Source organism: Odocoileus virginianus, chromosome 23 (assembly GCF_023699985.2).
Source record: "Odocoileus virginianus isolate 20LAN1187 ecotype Illinois chromosome 23, Ovbor_1.2, whole genome shotgun sequence".
NCBI lineage: Eukaryota > Metazoa > Chordata > Mammalia > Artiodactyla > Cervidae > Odocoileus > Odocoileus virginianus.
In genome coordinates, this window is record NC_069696.1 from 13490118 (window position 1) to 13507898 (window position 17781).

The 17781-nt window shown below is 58.1% G+C and overlaps 1 protein-coding gene across 1 annotated transcript in view; it reads right to left on the bottom strand.

The window, feature by feature from the left end:
• Positions 1-364: 364 nt before the first annotated feature.
• Positions 365-17781, bottom strand: part of CERK (ceramide kinase) — a 37644-nt gene continuing 20227 nt past the window's right edge. The window contains exons 5-15 of the mRNA XM_070454168.1: positions 17319-17441; positions 15750-15875; positions 14463-14526; positions 12709-12854; positions 10250-10324; positions 9573-9725; positions 7650-7755; positions 6283-6359; positions 5390-5595; positions 4438-4649; positions 365-2365 (exon numbers count right to left, since the gene is read on the bottom strand). Coding sequence (XP_070310269.1) covers positions 2293-2365; positions 4438-4649; positions 5390-5595; positions 6283-6359; positions 7650-7755; positions 9573-9725; positions 10250-10324; positions 12709-12854; positions 14463-14526; positions 15750-15875; positions 17319-17441 — 1361 coding nt within the window. The 3' untranslated portion in view covers positions 365-2292. The remainder of the gene's footprint in view (positions 2366-4437; positions 4650-5389; positions 5596-6282; positions 6360-7649; positions 7756-9572; positions 9726-10249; positions 10325-12708; positions 12855-14462; positions 14527-15749; positions 15876-17318; positions 17442-17781) is intronic.

Here is a 17781-nt window from a genome sequence, read left to right on the forward strand (position 1 = left end):
CACAGGGAAGGTGTCGCCCTGCAGGCAGACGGTGGGGGGAGGGGGGAGGCAGCGCTGTCTGCATTGGTGGCTGCGTCACTGTCTTCTGCTCAGAACACCTTCATGCCCAAGTGGCCCACGTGGGGTGCTGTGTTCCGATCCCCTGACGTGGAGAAGCAAGGGATTCCCTCCTCCGTGGGGGCAGGGGAGGCTCCATCCACAAGGGCACACGGGGAGGAGCCTGGGGGTGAAGATCAATTCCTAGGCATGGGTGGTAGGTTCACCATTGCTCAATTTCTTTAAATTGTACCTGTTTTCACACACACAAAAAATACTCTGCTTTGAAAGACAACAGGAATTTGTAAGAGAGAGAAAAAAGGCCACATTCTGCCCAAAGTAACAACTTTATTTGTCTTCTCAAACATATCAGAGCAAATTCACCGTTTTCTAACCTTGAAGCCAGCAAGATTAGAAAGGAAGTTAAGCCACTTTCCGTTCCCACCGCCAGTTCCACGGGGCCGAAGTGAGGGCAGCGTCAGCCGGTGCTGGCCGCCCTGGCCTCTGCATAACCGGGAGCAAGGGAACCGCGGCCCCACTGAGCACGGCGGAGGTCACGACCAGACCAGCGCTTCCAGCGACCCCAGGTTCTCTCCGTCCAGCCATCAGTTCTGATTTTTCCTTAAAATCCTGGAGTTTAGGCGCTGTGGTTGTTCCACCAGAGTCCTGGCTCGTGGGAAGGTCGGAAAGGTACTCTGGTCCCGGGGTGGGGTCGTCCGCAGCTCCTGGGGTCAGGGTGGGGGCTCAGACAGTCACATGACCCCCAGGGACAGTTCCAGAATCTGCGGTTTTGTAGGTCAGCAAGCAGTTGGTGGATATGGCCAAGGCCACTGGGGAACCATGTGGCTTATGGGGGTGGGGGTGAGGGGTTCCTTCTTGAACAGAACATGCTTACTCTCGGCCTAGACTGGTTTTCTAGAAACGGCAGTGGGTTTCGGGGCAGACCAGTGATTGACGTTTCCCAGGGACAATCGAGACTGTGGAGACCCTCTTGGGGACCCAGTAGGAACACGGTCTCCTGAAAAACCCCTGTCGAAGCTGCCCTGGGTGGGAATGAGTGATGAGACAGGACATTTCACACGTACGAGTTCTGAGAATGAACGACATCTGTTAGATGCGAGGGTGCCCACCGGACCCTGTATGGCGGCTGGCGGCTCTCAAACCACTTCTTGTAACAGTCGAGCTCCCTTTTCACAAGTCCAAGTGGGGGCAGCATCCTCTTAGGTCTCAGATGAAGCTGTTGCAGACGTGTCGTCCACGCACTGAAGCACAAACGCAAACAAAACTGGGCCGAGCAAGGCGCCCCCCAAGCCCGGTCCAGGGTGGGGCCCGTACTTGCACAGCAAACAAATGAAAACACGGCCAGCGAGGACACTGTGTATGCTCTTCTGGTTTACAGGACAAATCTTGCAATAAATACATGGAAGGAAGTGTGAAGACAACAAAGGCATGGACCTGGGTCACGTGTACAGACTCGGGGCTGCGGGAAGGGCACCCCGGGATGTGGGACCCTCTCCCCAGGGCGGTGGGGCGCTCGGTCTGAGGTTCACGGGCTGCTTCCCATCTGCTCACCAAGCTCAACCACGGCAGCCCCCGCCATGGGGACAGCGCTGGGGGCGTCTAAGCGTTAAGACACTTGCCAGGGCTTCACGAGTGGCCGGTTTCCGGGGCGCCTGACCTGTCCTCCCACCAGATTGTCTAGAAGCACTGCTGTGATGGGAGAGGGGACTGAGCTCTTCACAGCTATGGGAGAGCAACCCGGGGAGTCCCTCCCGCTCTCTGGACCAGGCTGCCCTGGAGGCGGACTAGGACATTGCCTTGTAGATGCGCGAGACGGGAAGGGTCCAGGTGGGCCGCTCTAATCGAGAGGGAAGAGTCAAGTGCTACAAAGAGAACCATGACTCAGCAGGCGCTGACCACCCCACTCCAGAGCAGGTCCTGCCGAGCAGCCCAGGGACCCCGAGGACGCGCGCGACAGAACGCACCACCCCTGAGCTGCTCGTTAGAGCCAGGGCGGGCCGTCAGCGCACCCCAGCCGGCACGGGCAACCTGCTGGGGCTGATGAGACACATGAGATACAGCCACAGACGCACACAGAACCGAAAATGCCAAATGCATCCACAAAAATTGCTGACAAAAACGTTATTTTTTCTAAAATCAATATTCAACTATCAAAAATAAATTTCTAAATTTGAATGTATCGCAACATAATTGGTCTGTCGTCATTGTCTGAGACACGGTCCCCACGGCCAGCGCTCAGCCGCGGGACTCCTGCTTGGGGCTCTCTTCGATTCCTCGTGCGAAGAGCCGGACCAGCTGGCAGTGGACCCTGCGGAGACAGAGGGCCACACTGAGATCCCGACCCCTGGCCCCGGGGAGAGGCGGGCCTCAGTCACCAGGGGGGCGGGTCAGGGGCTCGGAGAAATGTCCGGGCACCCCTGAGAGACCGAGTTTGCAAAGGGCAGTGACGGCCAAGCGGAGATCCAGGACTGCGCAGACCCACCCATGAGCAGAGGGAGAGCCCCACAGGCCAGCTCCCCGCCTCTCCTGGGTCCGCTCATCAGAACTGAGCCGACAGGGCTGCAGGGCGGGTCCCACGAGGGCCACTCGGAGCATCAGGAGACGCAGTCCCGGAGGCGAGGGCCCCCACCTTCCACCGCAAGCACAGCATGTGAGCCTGGGGCTGGGAGGTCTGCAGCGGCTCCTGGGTTCCCCTCTCTGGCCTGGCAGGGCCTCCTCCCCAGGTTATGAATGACGTCACAGGCGCCTCAGAAATGCTGCGTCATAAAAACCCCCAAAGTGACGTTCTGTTCCAGGCACTGTAATCTTTATCAGGATGCATAGGATCTACTTCGTGAGAGAACGCCTTTTCTAACTGTCAACCATTCCTAAGCTGGCATTAAACCTACTTCCATCTCCTGAACTTGTGCCCTGAGTCTACCGAAGGCGGAGCCCCACACACAGGCCCACGGGATGGGTTTTCCTGGGACCGTGGAGGCCCCCTGCCCTGAGACGCAAGGTGGGCAGTCACGGCCACACTGGCTGCGCCCCAGCTGCGAGAGCAGCAGCAAGCAGGCCGGGCCTCGGGGAGACTGGAGAGCCTGCTTCTGCCCGTGGCTTTGCTTGGACGCTAAGGGTAGAGAGACCCGGCTGGGTCAGTGGCTGGTTGCCTGAGAAGCCATCTAAAGCGGGGTTATAAGCGAGGACACACGTGGCATGCCGGAATGTGGAAGGTGTGCCCACCTGTCCTTCCACGCTGCAGGGGTGGGGCTACGTGCTTGCTTGTGATCACCTCCCTCGTGTAACCCACTCACTATGGTCAATGAGGGTCCAGTTTGGTTTCCTTAAAGTAGGCTTCCCTGGTGGTCCAGATAGTAAAGAATCTGCCTGCAATGCAGGAGACCTGAGTTCTTCCAGGAAGATCCCCTGGAGGAGGAAATGGCAACCCACTCCAGTAATCTTGCCTGGAAAATTCCATGGACAGGAGCCTGGCGGGCTACAGTCCAAGGTGTCGCAAAGAGTCGGATATGACTAAGCGACTGACACTTTGGCTTTCACTTTTCTCTCAAGATCCTAAAGGCATTTGTAACAGAATAGAGAGAATCCTTCTAGAATTAAACAGTTCCCCCTCAATCTCTTGGGGTATTCCCAGGGGGAACTAGTGGTAAAGAACCTGCCTGCCAATGCAAAAGATGTAAGAGATACAGGTTTGATCCCTGGGTGGGAAGGATCCCCTGGAGGAGGAAATGGCAACCCACTCCAATGTTCTTGCCTGGAGCTCCCCATGGACAGAGAAACCTGTCGGGCCACAGTCCACGGGGTCGCAAAAAGTTGGACACGACAAAAGTGACTTAGCGCACTTACACCCACACCTCCATCAACAGCCCTTTTAAAAAAAAAAAAAAAGAATGCATTTGACTATGTCCTTCCATGGGGAAAAAACCCTTCTTGGCACTTATATTAAAAAAAAAAACAAACAATCTTTCTTGGCACTTATATTTCACCTGGTTATGTAATACATATAACCAGAATGCAGATTCCCAAGTCCAGATACAATAGGCCTAACGGATCTGGAGCTGGAGGGTCAGACCTGGCACCTGGACCTTAGCTTGGTCGTGGGTTCCTTGGGCTGGAGCACCTCCTGGTGGAGTTAGTAGACCCAGGGCTCCAAAAGTGCCCACAAAGGGAGTTTGTTAGTTTAACTCGTTAGGAGACGAGAGGGAACAACAGTGCAGGACGCGGCAGAGAAAGTGAAACGGAGGGGCTTCCACCCCCAGCATCTTCCCAGCACTGAGACAAGGGCGTCTCCCGGGGACTGTCCCTGGGCACGCCCGTGTGTTCATGGCGGGCTCTCACACTCCAGGCGGTAGGGTGCCATGCTCCCGGGGCCCCTCCGCTCACCTGACCTCGATGGCCGGGCTGCTGAGCACCTCCCCGTCGCAGTTCCAGGTGCTGCTGGAGGCGCGGCAGCAGCAGGCGCTGGGGTGCTCGCTGCACAGCTGTCCCAGCCGCTTCTTCCCGCGGCCCAGCACGCTGCTGTCCTCGTCCTCCGCCGGCTTCGACACAAACTGGAACTTCTTGACGCGATAGACTTCCACGAAGGTGAAGTCAAACTAGCGAGAGACAGCCAGACGGGAACGCGCTCTCAGCGGCGCTGCGCTGGGGGCATGGCCACCGTCAGGGGGCCTCCCAGCGAGCCCCGCCACAACGTGGGGACACGAGAAACGGTCACCAGCGCTCTTAAAACCCGGTCTCAGCCGCGCTGCGCGACACTCGTTACGGAGTTTCCTGGTTCCCAGGCAGTGACCTGTACCATTCTTTACCTTTTTAACAAGCGGTAAAAACACATTAAAAACACCGTTGGATCAGATCTTAGAAAAAATTTAACAGCTGTGAACTTTACTACAATCTGAGACTGATCAAGAGTTGCAACTGGCTGGATAGCGTTAGACTCAGGATCCCCCGCGCCACGTCGCTACACTCATGAGAGTGGCTAAGGGTGGGTCTGCTGGGAGGGTCTCAGCAGAACCCCTTCCCGGGAGCCTGAAGACTGTGCTGTAAGTGGTCTGCGAGGGCAACAGAAAACGGCCCTGCATCAGCCTGTCCTGTCTGTAAACAGGAAAAGAAACAATGGGGAAGTGTATGGAAACATTCACGCCGCCTAGAGGCCGTAATCAAAGACTTTATAAGTAGACTTTATAAGAAGGAAGTATGACCAAGAGTTCACAGTGGGTGAAAGGCAGGCAGAGGCATCTCTCCTGCTGCCCCGAGCACGCACAGAGGTCTCCCCGCCCGGGCCGCCAGGCGGAGGGTGCAGCTGACACCGGCGGCGTGGAGGCGGCGGTGCCCTTACCTGGTCGCCCTGGTTGGTATGCCTGACCAGAAAGCGCAGGAAGTTGAACCGGGAGCACTTCCGGATGAGGATGAGGTCGGAGGAGCCGTCCCCCAGGTGGGCGGCCGGGGAGAGGCCCTGGGGGCTCCGGGGACAAGCGCAGGACATGTTGGTGGCGTTGATGGCCAGGAACTGCCCGCAGAGGACCTTCCACTCCTCCACCTCCTCTGAAGCGGGAGGAAGCATCACCGTTCAGTTCAGTTGCTCAGTCTTGTCTGACTCTCTGCGACCCCATGGACTGCAGCATGCCAGGCCTCCCTGTCCATCGCCAACCCCGAGTTTGCTCAAACTCATGTCCATCCAACCGTCTCACACCATGTTAAATCGGGGCCCAGCAGGTGGGGGTGGGCTCCTGCCCCTTGGCATCAACACAGAGACAGCCCGCCCGAGGTCACCTCCCGAGAGGAAGTCCTCCCCAGGGTGGGCGGGGACTGAGGGGCTCTGGGACCACCATCTAGGGCAGGGGTTGCCAGATCTGGCCTGGCAGCTGAGTGTGTGTGGCCTGTGAGTTTAGACTGAGTTTTACATTTTTACATGGGTTGGGGGGGGGGGGTGGAGGAATCAAACGAGGAAAGTATTGTGTGATGGATGAAAAAGACATGAAACAAATTTCAGCATCCACAAATAGCCCGGGGCTTTCATCTAGCCCTCAGTGAGGCCACTTGCTGACCCCCGTTCTAGAGCGTCCTGGAGACAGGCGCAGAGTAACTCAGAGGGCCGCGTCGAGAGGGGCCCTTCCACAAAATCTGCTCTTCCCCAAGGTCCGGCAGAGGCCACGGGCCCTCGGCCTGGAGGGACGGAGGAGCAGGTGCTCTGCAGAGAGGGAGGGGGCCCGCCACGGCCCGGACACCTACCCGTGCCGTCCAGGCCGTACAGCGAGCGCTTCTGCTCCTCCTCCAGCTGCTGCCTGCTCTGCCTGCACACGGAGCACCTGCGGCAACGACAGCCCCGGGTCGGGGGCGCGCGCACAGCGGGCCGTCAGCCCCTCCGGCGCGGCGGGAGCGCGCACAGCGGGCCGTCAGCCCCTCCGGCGCGGCGGGAGCGCGCACAGCGGGCCGTCAGCCCCTCCCGCGCGGCAGGAGCGCGGCCTCGGACGCTTCACTTACAAATATTTCGCTTGCGCGTTAATTTCAGCTCTCAAAATCAGATTCGCTCCCAGAAATTACACAGGCAACAACATATCCTTCTCGGAAACTTATGGACGTTCCAAAGAGCCAGGCGCATCCCTTGCGGGCCCTGTGTCGGCTCCGGGGAGGGGTGAGCTCGGCCCGCAGTTGCGGGGGGCGGCACCGGCGGGAGCAGAAACCAGCTGCAGCTCCAGCCTTGGACCCGCCTGAGCCCTTGTTCCCTTCGCCCGACAGGTAACACGGCGGCCGTTTGGTCCAGCGGGTGACAAGCGAGTCAGCGGCTCAGAGCAGCGCTCACGGGAGCCGGTCGCAGGCCGAGGAGGGTCTGGGGTCCTCGGGCACCGCGGGGCTCCGGCCGCCCAATGGGCCCCGGCCGCCCAATGGGCCCGGGGCTTTCGCTGGTGGAATCAGCTCATCGGAAGCCGAGCCAGCGAGGCTACGCCCCCAGCTGGTGGATCCTACGGCCTCAGATTCTTCACTCAGAGGAGGAAAGGACTGGGGCGGGGGGAACGGCCTACTTGCGAATGACTTAAAAAGGAAGGAGGACCATGAGCCCATCGAAGCCCCGCAGCCTCCCGCGTCCTCAGACAGCGGAGCAGGGACATGGCGGGGGCGGGTGGGCCGTGGCCACAGGGCGACCCCTGACCAGGCTCCGGGTTAACCCGGGCACGTGCAGTTCACGGCAGGGGCGCGCCGGGTGAGAAGTCAGTGCAGCTGGCAGAGGGGCCCCGCTGCAGACCCGGCCTCTCCTGACCACAGGGTGTCCCCGTCCAGCCGGCTCCATGGGCGCCTGGAGGGCGCACACAGAGCTGTCTATAAGGGCTCCTCTCCGTCATTTCTCAGGCCCCCAGCAGGGGGACAGCAGACCACCCCCCACCGGAGCACACAGCGTGGGGTGAGTCCTCCGCCGGGTGGACGATGGCCCAGGAGCCGGCACGAGGGGTCGCGGTGGAAACCCTCAGGGTGTGGGGGACCCTGGCCGCTGGACGTGATGAAGCAGCACCCCCACCTGACACTGCAAGGACCGCCCACTCAGCCCCCACCAGTCCTGCTTCCATCTCCTCATCCGAACAGAAACACGTGGGTGCGCTTACCCCGCCCGGCAGGGTTTCCGGTCCCTCGGGGAGCCCACGGTGTGCTGAGCTGGCAGGAAGGACACTGTGCCTTCGTAGCAGTGATGGGAGAAGAAGGTCTTCAACCCTGAGGACAGAGCGGGAGAGAGAGGGGACGGCGCTGTCAGCCTCGCGGAGGGGCTGGCGGGTCGCCGGGGACGCTGGGGACAGCGTCCGCAGGACAGGGCCCCTCTGGCCCCGGGCTGAGCTGCCGCCACTGTCTTGGGGCGCTGCAGGCTCCCGGCCGCCAGGGTCACCTTCTGTGCTGGCAGAGGGGGCGTCTCAGCCACCGGGGACCCCTCGTGGCCTAGGGTTCCGCCTGTGAAGCCCCGCACGCACTCCCAGGCTTGGCCCTGTCTTCCTCGACTCTGGGGTCTCTGGGGCCTGCCTCTCATGACAGAACGCTAACTGAGGAGGAGCTGCTTCTCGTGGATGAGGAAAGAGGGCGGCTTCTTGGACAGAATCTAGCCCTGGGGAAGATGCCGCGGAGACAGCTGAAGTGACGAGGATGTAGATAGAATACTACATAAACTCAGCTGACAAGCAGAGGCGGGTCTGAGAGGGCTGACTCGGGCTCTGAAAGAAGGTCTACTGTGGGTTAAGCACTATCAAATTTCACTGCAGGCTACAGAGACGTCGTTTCTGGAAGAAGAGTCGATCTATGCAGCAACCTTCACTGTTGGCTTATTTTAAGAAATTGCAACACCCTGCGTTCAGCACCCCCCACCCCAATCTGCCAGCAGCATCAACTCGGGAGGCAAGACCCTCTACCCAACAAGGGTTACGACTTACAAGGCCCAGATGGCAGTTAGCGGTTTCTAACCACAAAGAACTTTCAGACTAAGGTATGCACCTTTCTGAGATATAATGCTACTGCACACAGTACGCCACACTATGAGTGAGTGAGTGAGTGAAGTCGCTCAGTCGTGTCCTGACTCTTTGCGACCCCATGGACTGTAGCCCACCAGGCTCCTCCGTCCATGGGATTTTCCAGGCAAGAGTACTGGAGTGGGTTGCCATTTCCTTCTCCAGGAGATCTTCCTGACCCAGGAATTGAACCCAGGTCTCCCGCATTGTAGGCAGACGCTTTACCGTCTGAGCCGGAAGTCCACCATACTACACTATAGTGTATACACAGCTTTTATAGGCACAGGGGAAGCAAAAAATTCATGTGACCTGCTTTATGTTGACATTTGCTTTCTCCAAGTGGTCTGGAACTGAGCCCTACATGTCTCCAAGGCGTGCCTGTAAATGTACCCAAAGTGAACCATAAGGGGAGTGACCAGGGAAACGACGCATTAAGTACAGCAAAAGAGGAGGGAATTCCCTGGCAGCCCAGTGGCTAGAACACTGCGTATCCATTGCCCGGGGCCTGAGGAGTCGGGGAGCTAAGATCCCGAAAACCCCCTGGTGCAGCCAAAAAATAAAAATAAAGAACTTAGTAAATACGGCCAGGGTGTTCGCCTCGGCCACAAGAGCGTCAAACTCTGACCTCTTTATCCTTTCAAGCTCCCTTCTGCACTGGGGCTTCCCTGATAGCTCAGCTGGTAAAGAATCCGCCTGCAATGCAGGAGACCTGGGTTCGATCCCTGGGCTGGGAAGATCCCCTGGAGAAGGGAAAGGCCACCCACTCCAGTATTCTGGCCTGGAGGATTCCATGGACTGTACAGTTCATGGGGTCCACAAAGAGTCAGACAGGACTGAGCGCCTTTCACTTCGCTCTGCATTTAAACACCGAAAGCTGGTGCTGCACACGCCCTGAAACTGCTGGCCCTCACTGGTTCATCCGGCCTGGAGTCGGTCGACCTCCCCTTGGCCCTGTACCTGGGGACCCGCGGACCCGCGCCCCAGGGAGAGCGAGGAGACAGGGGCTGGGGGTTCACGGGAGGGTGGGAGCTGGGCTACCTGAGAAGTCGTATCTGATGAGGCCCATCCACCGCTTCTTCTCACTGTCCTTGATGATGTCCCCGTAGAAGCCGTAGCCCAGCAGGGACACCGAGTACCGCAGGAGCGTGCTGTTGTGATGCACAGCCGACACGTCCATGGACAGCGAGTCCCCTGCAGGGAGAGGCGAGTGGGAGCCGCCCCCGGCCCCAGGAACGGCTCACAGGGCCTGGGACCTGCCTCAGGTTTCCAAAAGGGGCTTGGAAAGCTTTTCTGTGGGGAGGGAACAACAACGGGGCCAGGAGGCTCGCTGTCTTGTGGAGTGGGGGGGGTGTGTCCCCCCAGGATGATAAGGGGCCAAGTCCTGAGCAGGAAAGAGGGCTGAGAGCAGGGCTCCAGACAGGCGGGGCCGGGCGGGGGCAGGGCGCTTGGCCAGTGCAGGGGCTGTGGGGAGAGCCAGCCGGCGCACGGGTGCTAGGCGCCCCAAGGCTGGGTCAGGGCCCTGGAGGGTCTGAGCAGCGCTTGTGTTTCTCAAGGTCACCCAGCTGGACGAGCCGGATGGCGGCAGGGGAGGGCGGCAGACAGGGCCCTGCGGGCGGACGGGCCGGGGCGCCCGCATGGCGAGACAGACGGACACCCGCGTGCGCCTGGAGCCCTGGGGTCCCGCACGCCGGGCGTGGCGCTGACAGGGCGCCTACCCACGATGATGTGCAGAGCCGAGGTCTCCGCGTCGTTTGTGCCGACTGTCGAGTAACACACGCAGTCCGTCGACCCTGAGACGGGGAGAGGCCCTTGACGTCACTGCAAGAACTTAAGGTCCTACGTGTTTCCAAATAGGGGAGTAATAGTGCTTCCTTCTCTTCCAGAGACGGAGGAAGTACGGCGTAAATACAATCCACCTACGAAATTAGTTACTGAGGTTGTTACTGTTTGGTGTTCAGTCGCTCAGTTGTGTCCAACTCTTTGTAACCCCGTGGACTGCAGCACGCCAGGCCTCCCTGTCCATCACCAACTCCCGGAGTTTACTCAAACTCATGTCCATTGAGTTGGTGATGGCATCCAACCATCTCATGCTCTGTCGTGCCCTTCTCTCCCTGCCCTCAATCTTTCCCAGCATCAAGGTCTTTTCCAGTGAGTCGGCTCTTTGCATCAAGAGACCATAGTACTGAGGTTGAGTCATCAAGAATGCTGAGACTGACCTTGACTACTATCAGTGAGCTCCTCACAGAGCTTTTAGAGACCTCTTTCTGGGCCCTGTGTGGGGCGTGGTGGGGTGGGATCTTAGGGGGATGGGCAGGACTTGCAGCAGTGCCTGGCTGCTATGAAGATCAGCAGCAGCCCTGGGGCTCCAGACCACCAGACCCAAGGGGCTCAGGGGGAAGTGCCCACAGGACAGCTTGTGAGGGTTACAGAAGCAGCCCAGGGACCTGTGAGTCGTGAGAGACCCGGAGCCCCAGCCCAGCCCAGTCCCGGGTCGTCTGTGAAGGGCAGGTGACCTCAGAGCACCCAGCTAGCGCCTGGATCAGTGATGCTTCAGGTCCTCCCTAGGTCTGTCCTGGTTCTAATTGGGTCACCACCTGAGTGGGCAGATAATCTCCCAGGTGCTTATTTATAGCAGACTCCTGCGCCCTGCCCCACCCCCAAGATCCTGACTCAGTAGGCTGGGGATGGGGCTGAATCTGAAATTTAACATGTCTGTGGAACAGCTGAAAAACCTAGTCTAGACTTCCCCAAAGTAAACTGACAGTGCCCAGAATTGCACAATAAATATTGCACAACACGTGACCAGCACCAGCTGAGGCCCATCAGTCACCGTGCTAACAGGCACGCGAGCTCCGGCCACAGGCAGGGTCCAGACGCCGTGTCCACAGACCCCAGAACATTTTACACATCCCTCAGCCTAAGGCACGTGGGATGGAACTGCAGGTCCATGGTTCTGAACAGACGCACTGGATCGCAAGCGGCCTTGGTCATCTCTCAGAGCAACGGAATCTGGTCCAGTTTGAGATCAGGGTGAAGGCTCTTTAGGTGTTAATAGTTAATCTAAGCAAACTGATGGCTTGTGGCTGGTAACAAACTCATAACATACAAACGTACCCTCTGACTGACTGTGCAACCTCCCCAGCATCTTCAGCTAGAAGACGAGGCGACAGCACCATTCACATCCGAGCCTGACCCACCAGGGTCCCTGCCGCTGCGGCCCAGACAAGGGCGGGGAGGGCGTCCCCTCCCGGTTAGATGTATGCAAAGCCCCGGCCTCACCCCTATCCCCTTACTACAGTGGGTTCTTCGAAAGAACGAGGTGCTTTCTCCAGTCACGAAACAAGCTGAGGCAGCCAACTCGGGACAAGCCAGCCACCTTACAGCCCAAGCCCCCCCGCCCTGACACCCAGCCCCCGGCTCCAGTCACCAGGTGCTTCTTCCAGGCTGCCGCCTGCTCTCCGGGCTCCCCTTCTCCTCCACTGTGCTCCGGGCCCCCCACTGCCCACCCCCCACCAACGGCCAGCTCTCTGAGAGCACAGACCACAGCCACCACCTGGTGGGAACCTGGGGCCCGGGGAGGAGGCAGCACCCCTTCCCGCACACAGCCGTGGCCCCGCGTCAGGTGCGTGGGGAGAAGGGCACACCTGAAATGGAGTGAGCCTGAAGGCAAACACGGGCAACCCGCCCGGCCTGCACCCAGGACACACCCGGCGACTGGCCTGCATGCCCAGGGGCGAGACCTGGCACCCGCCCTGCCCAGTGGACAGACCGGGACACCCGGGCCCCCCCAGTGGACAGACCTGGACGCCGGGCCCCTACTGAGTGAACAGACCCCATCCACCCCACCCCCAGTAGACAGACCCTCCCCACCCTCCACCCGACCCCGCCCAGTGGACAGACCTCCCCACCCATCCCCACCTGTGGACAGATCCCGCCCACACTCCCCCCCCCCCACCCCCCCCACCGTGGACAGACCCCGCCCCCCCCACGTGGACAGATCCCGCCCACCCAGCCCCAGTAGACTAGACCCCCCACCCTCCGCCCGACTCCGCCCAGTGGACAGGCCCCGCCCACCGATCCCCTAGTGGACAGACCCCAACGTCTGGCCCCGCCCAGTGGACAGACCCCGCCCACCCCGCCCCCAGTGGACAGAGCCCGACGTCTGGCGGCTTACCCGCGGGGATGATGCCGATGCGCAGCGGGCTGGGTACCAGCGTGGCCCGGGGCTGGTTCTGGTCCACACCGGCGTCCCTCTGTGTCCTGCCCACCAGGCCGTGCAGGACCTCGCTGAACATGCCGTCTCCGCCCACGCACACGATGCTGCCGGCGGAACAGGGAGCGGACTCAAAACTTGATGCTGGCTCCCAGCTCCCCCAGGGTCCAGGCAGGGCCTTCCCGCCTGCCTGTGCTGCTGGGCCAGCCGGTCCCTACCCACCCACTTTGCTCCTGCTCCCACACCAGATGGCGTTAGACCCCCTGTGTCTAAGGAGGGGAGACTTCGGACCCGCTGGAGCCACAGGCTGGGCTCTGAGAGGCCGGGAAGGGTCTGGCCTGGGGGACCAAGTGAAGGTGGGGCTGGAACCAGGCCTCAGGGGACGCCCCTGCCCTCCAGCCCGGCAGCTGAAAGGTAAGCAGGCAAGACCCACACAGGCCCCTCTTCCCCTGCCAGCCCCTGACCAAGGCCCCCAGGAGCTCGGACCCTCTGGCAGGTGACACACGGCTCCCTCCCGGGCCCTCCCCCACCACGGCCCACTCCCGCCGTGTGACCCTGGACCTGCTGACCCTCAAGCGGCCTGACGTCCCCAGGGCCACAGTCACCCACTGGGGACCCAAGAGCTTTCTCGGGGCCCTGGGACCCGGATCAGCGACACTCAGGACGCCAAGCACCAGCAGAGACGGTGCCGGCGGCCCTGGTCACACAGCTGGAGAGACAGGGACCAGGGTCGGACAGACGCTGGCCGCCCAGGCCCTGAGCCTTCCTGTGACCGGACTGGCCGGGCCCTCAGCTCAACTGACTTCCTCCACCCTCCCCGGTTGGCTGCATGGACTTCAAAACCTGTGTCAGCCCATCTCACTGCTGGGTGACGCTTGGTGAGGATCCGGTCATGAGGACTAGCTGATTCTCCCCCAGACGTCCTGGAGAGCATCCCCCTGTCCTGTGTCCTCTGCCAGCGTCCAGCTGCTCCTGCCCGGGACCTATAAGCCCTGGCGGCCTCCCAGGTCCAATCCCATCTCCGTGCTATTCGCCACGTGGGTCTCAACCAACACTCCTGCGCCTATAGGGGCGCAGTGTGTGAGCTTCCCGTCTCCTCAGCACCTTTCCCCGCTCTCTGCTCATCCACCAGGCCCTGGCCATGTGCCAGAGTTGTGCCGGCATGGGGACAGCTGTGCCCGAGGCAGAGGAGGCCGGTCTGCAGGAGCTGACCAGCGGACAGGGACAGCAGAGACGCAGACTCTGGCCGGGGCCAGCCCCTCCTGCTGTGGGACACAGGGACCAGCCCTGCACCCCTGCGTCTGAAGGCCACGCCTGCCCCGGGGCTCTTCTGCTTTAGGGAACTAACGGGGCGCGGGCAGAACCGGGTCAGGACAGCACACGGGTGACGGCGTCTGTGTCAGGGCCCATCTCCTGGGCAGTGATGCCCGCATCTTAGCTCTGAAGGACATCCTCGATTTTAGGGCATACACACACATATTTAAGGACAAGAGGGGATCACCTTCAAATGAAAGGATTTCTGTATGAGGCAGTGAGACAGAAGGGAAACCAAACTTCCACGGCGGTCCTCTGAGGAACAGAGGAACGCAGGGTCCTCTGCACATTCCTGCTTTGCCCAGTTTGCAGGGGAACCAAGTTTACTTCCAGAGGGAGGGAGGGAGGGAACAGGGCCGGTGAGGATGGACTGAAAGTAGTGGATGGGGATGCTCACTCACCCATCGTACTTGTCTATGTTGAGCTCATACAGACTCTCCTTGGCATGATTGGCACGTTCAGTTACTGTGGGAGAAACAACATGGGGTTGTAGCGTTTACACTGAAGTCTGAGAATCTGTTTAAAGTGAAGGTGGGTTAAACCACTTTAAAATGAGGTCCTGTAAAATCCTCTGGTGGGTTGGCTGTAAGGAATCCTCCTTAGTCTTCCCCAAATCCCCTTCACAGAGAGGGATGGAGCTGGCCTCGGGGAGCACGACCTCCCAGAATACACTCCGCGGATAAGACGTCCCGTTATTGGCACTTAATTGCCAACCAATAACAATTTTGGGGGGAAGAGGTTACATCTTCTATTTCATAGTTTCCCCTTAGCAGCCAAAGGGCTTTGTAAATTTTAGAATGCCAAATGTAGAAAATGTCAATCCGCAGTCTGTTTACTCACTATAATTTTTAAAACTCTCTTGTGCACACGATTTTGTATCCTTTCTCCCCTAGCATCTTATCACAACCCCCTTTTTATCATTAAAACTTCCTTGTAAAGACCATTTTAAAGAACTACAAACTATTCCTCCAGATTCACCACAGTGTTATCCATGTTTCTTATTTGGGGCATCAGCGGTTTCCAGTGTTTCACTTTTATAAAAACGAGGCAACAGACGTTTGCATACCTCTCTCTCTTCACAGCTGATGGTTTCCCCTGGAAAGTTTAAAAAACCCGAAGACTCTTGACCCGCACTGCCAAGGGGCCCTTTAATAAGTTTGCACGAAGCCTCTGAGGTTCTGAACAGGAGGCACTGTCTCCCAACAGCCTCCCGGCATCGAGAACCTGCTCTGAAACTCAGCGCCACAAGTGTGGCATTGTACGTGTTTCTTAAAACGCCACTCACCGGTGAAATGATTTCTAAGCCTTACTAACTGCTTGCATCTCCTGCAAGAACTTTCTGTCTGTGGTCTTTGTCCTTTTCCCTCGTAGTGTTTTTCTTGAGGGATTTATATGCTAACTGTTGGCTGGAACAGTCTACACTCTTTACTTTGCATTTTTCTCATTCTGGCATGCTAAACCCCTGACATTCTATTTTGTTAAAAGACTCTTAGACAGGGAATTCCCTGGCGGTCCAGTGGTTAAAACTCTGCACTTCCATGTTCAAGGGTCCAGATTTAAGATCAGGGAACTGAGATCCCATGAGCGGCATGGTATGGCCACACACACAAAGTCTCATCCAGCGAAAACCTTCCCTGGATCGTTCCCAATCTTTCTTCTGCACACCGCGCAGAGACCTCATGCCTTACCGATAATGTCGGTGGTGATGGAGGCCAGTGTGAACAGCGGGGCCACCTTCTTCTCGTAGATCCGCTTGCCCTGTCCTTTCCCTCCGAGCGGGTTGATGAACACCAGTAGGTGCTTTGGTCTCGATGCTACAGAACAACAGCAGCGTGTAAGTCGCAGTGAGGGGATGCGTTCAGACTCGTCCAGAGGTCCAGCTGGACAAGCAGCGGACCGAGCGCCAGCGGTCTGAGACTCGGGGGAAGGTCAGGACGCACTGGTTAGACGGCAGGTAGTAGACACCTGTCCCATCCAGCAGAATTAGAGGGTGAAATGCAGAGACCAAGTCCCACCGCCCAGATGCGAAGCCAAAGACGTGCTTTTTCCAAGCCAGGAAGCTGCTCTGAAGCTGCTACATGGGAAATGCTGTCTTCTAATACATTAAAATTCACTTTTTAGATCTAGATGCCAAATTAATTTTAAATGATAGAAAATCAACCTAAGCACATGCTTTCTTTTCGGTGGTTGATGTCTGTACTGAGTTTTTGAGACTGTATTAAGACTATACCCACAACAGATAAGCAAAATAACATATAAAGGGTGATAAACAGTAAGCTCCTACTGCATGGAACAGGGGAACTATATTCAGTATCGTGTTATAAACCATAATGGAAAAGAATCTGAAGGAAAATACACGTACACACACACACAAACACACACACATAACTAAGTCACTGAGCTGTACAACAGAAATTAACACAACATTGTAAATCAAGTTTGTAAATCAAATGCTTTTGAAGTGTGGTGTTGGAGAAGACTCTTTTTTTTTTTTTTTTGGAGAAGACTCTTGAGAGTCCGTTGGACTGCAAGGAGATCCAACCAGTCCATCTTAAAGGAGATCAGTCCTGGGTGTTCACTGGAAGGAATGATGCTGAGGCTGAAACTCCAATACTTTGGCCATCTGATACAAAGAGCTGACTCACTGGAAAGGACCCTGATGCTGGGAAAGATTGAAGGCAGGGGGAAGAGGGGACAACAGACGATGAGATGGTTGGATGGCATCACTGACTTAATGGACATGGGTTTGGGTGGACTCCGGGAGTTGGTGATAGACAGGGAGGCCTGGCGTGCTGCGATTCATGGGGTTGCAGAGTCGGACATGACTGAGTGACTAAACTGAACTGTAAATCAACTATTCTTCAATTCAAAAAATATATATACCCAAACAACATGGGTGTTTCAGGTACAAAACGAGCAGACACCTACTGTGTTTTGAGTGGGACAGATGGACCCTCATTACACAGCAGTAATTCACAGCTGAGACACCCCCACATGGACACAGGTGCGCCCCCCGGGCACCGGGTTTAGTCCTCTGTCCACCTTGAGCTCAGGTCTCACCACCCCACTTCCCAGGAGAAGAAACCCAGGCCCACACCAAGGGGCCTGCCCAGCCTGGCATCCGTAAGTGAAGGCGCTGGCACCCAGGGGCCAGGCTGCGGGCACCCCCCCGCGCGGTCCTCTAACCAGCAACGTGTTCAGCAGTCACAGCGTCTCGCCACGCCCGCCTCTGCGCTGAGCGCAAAGCAGGCACGTACTCAGCGCCTCCAGCAGCTCCCGCAGGGTCTGCAGCCACAGATGATACAGCCGCTCCTCCGGACACCAGAACGTCACCTGCGCCCACCTCCAGCGGCGCCGCCGGGCCCTCCGCACACGGTGCACTGCGCGGAGAACACACACGTGAGCGCGGCGCGGCCCCAGCTCCCCTGATGCGCCCCTGTCCTGCCTGGTTCATCCCCTCAAGCGTCTATGAGGGAAGAGATCCTACCCCTCAGTTCTTTTAACCCATGTAAAGAAATAAAAAAGATGAACAAAACATTAAAAATAGAGCTTGGATGTGCATAACTGGTTCACTTTGCACTACAGCAGAGATGAACACAAGGCTGTAAACCAACTGTACCTCAGTAAAAAATAAAAAAACCAGAGCTTGGAAAAATGACATAGGGACCTCTCTATAAAGATAAACCAAGGACACAGTGAGTCTGGTAAGCGAATGACAAG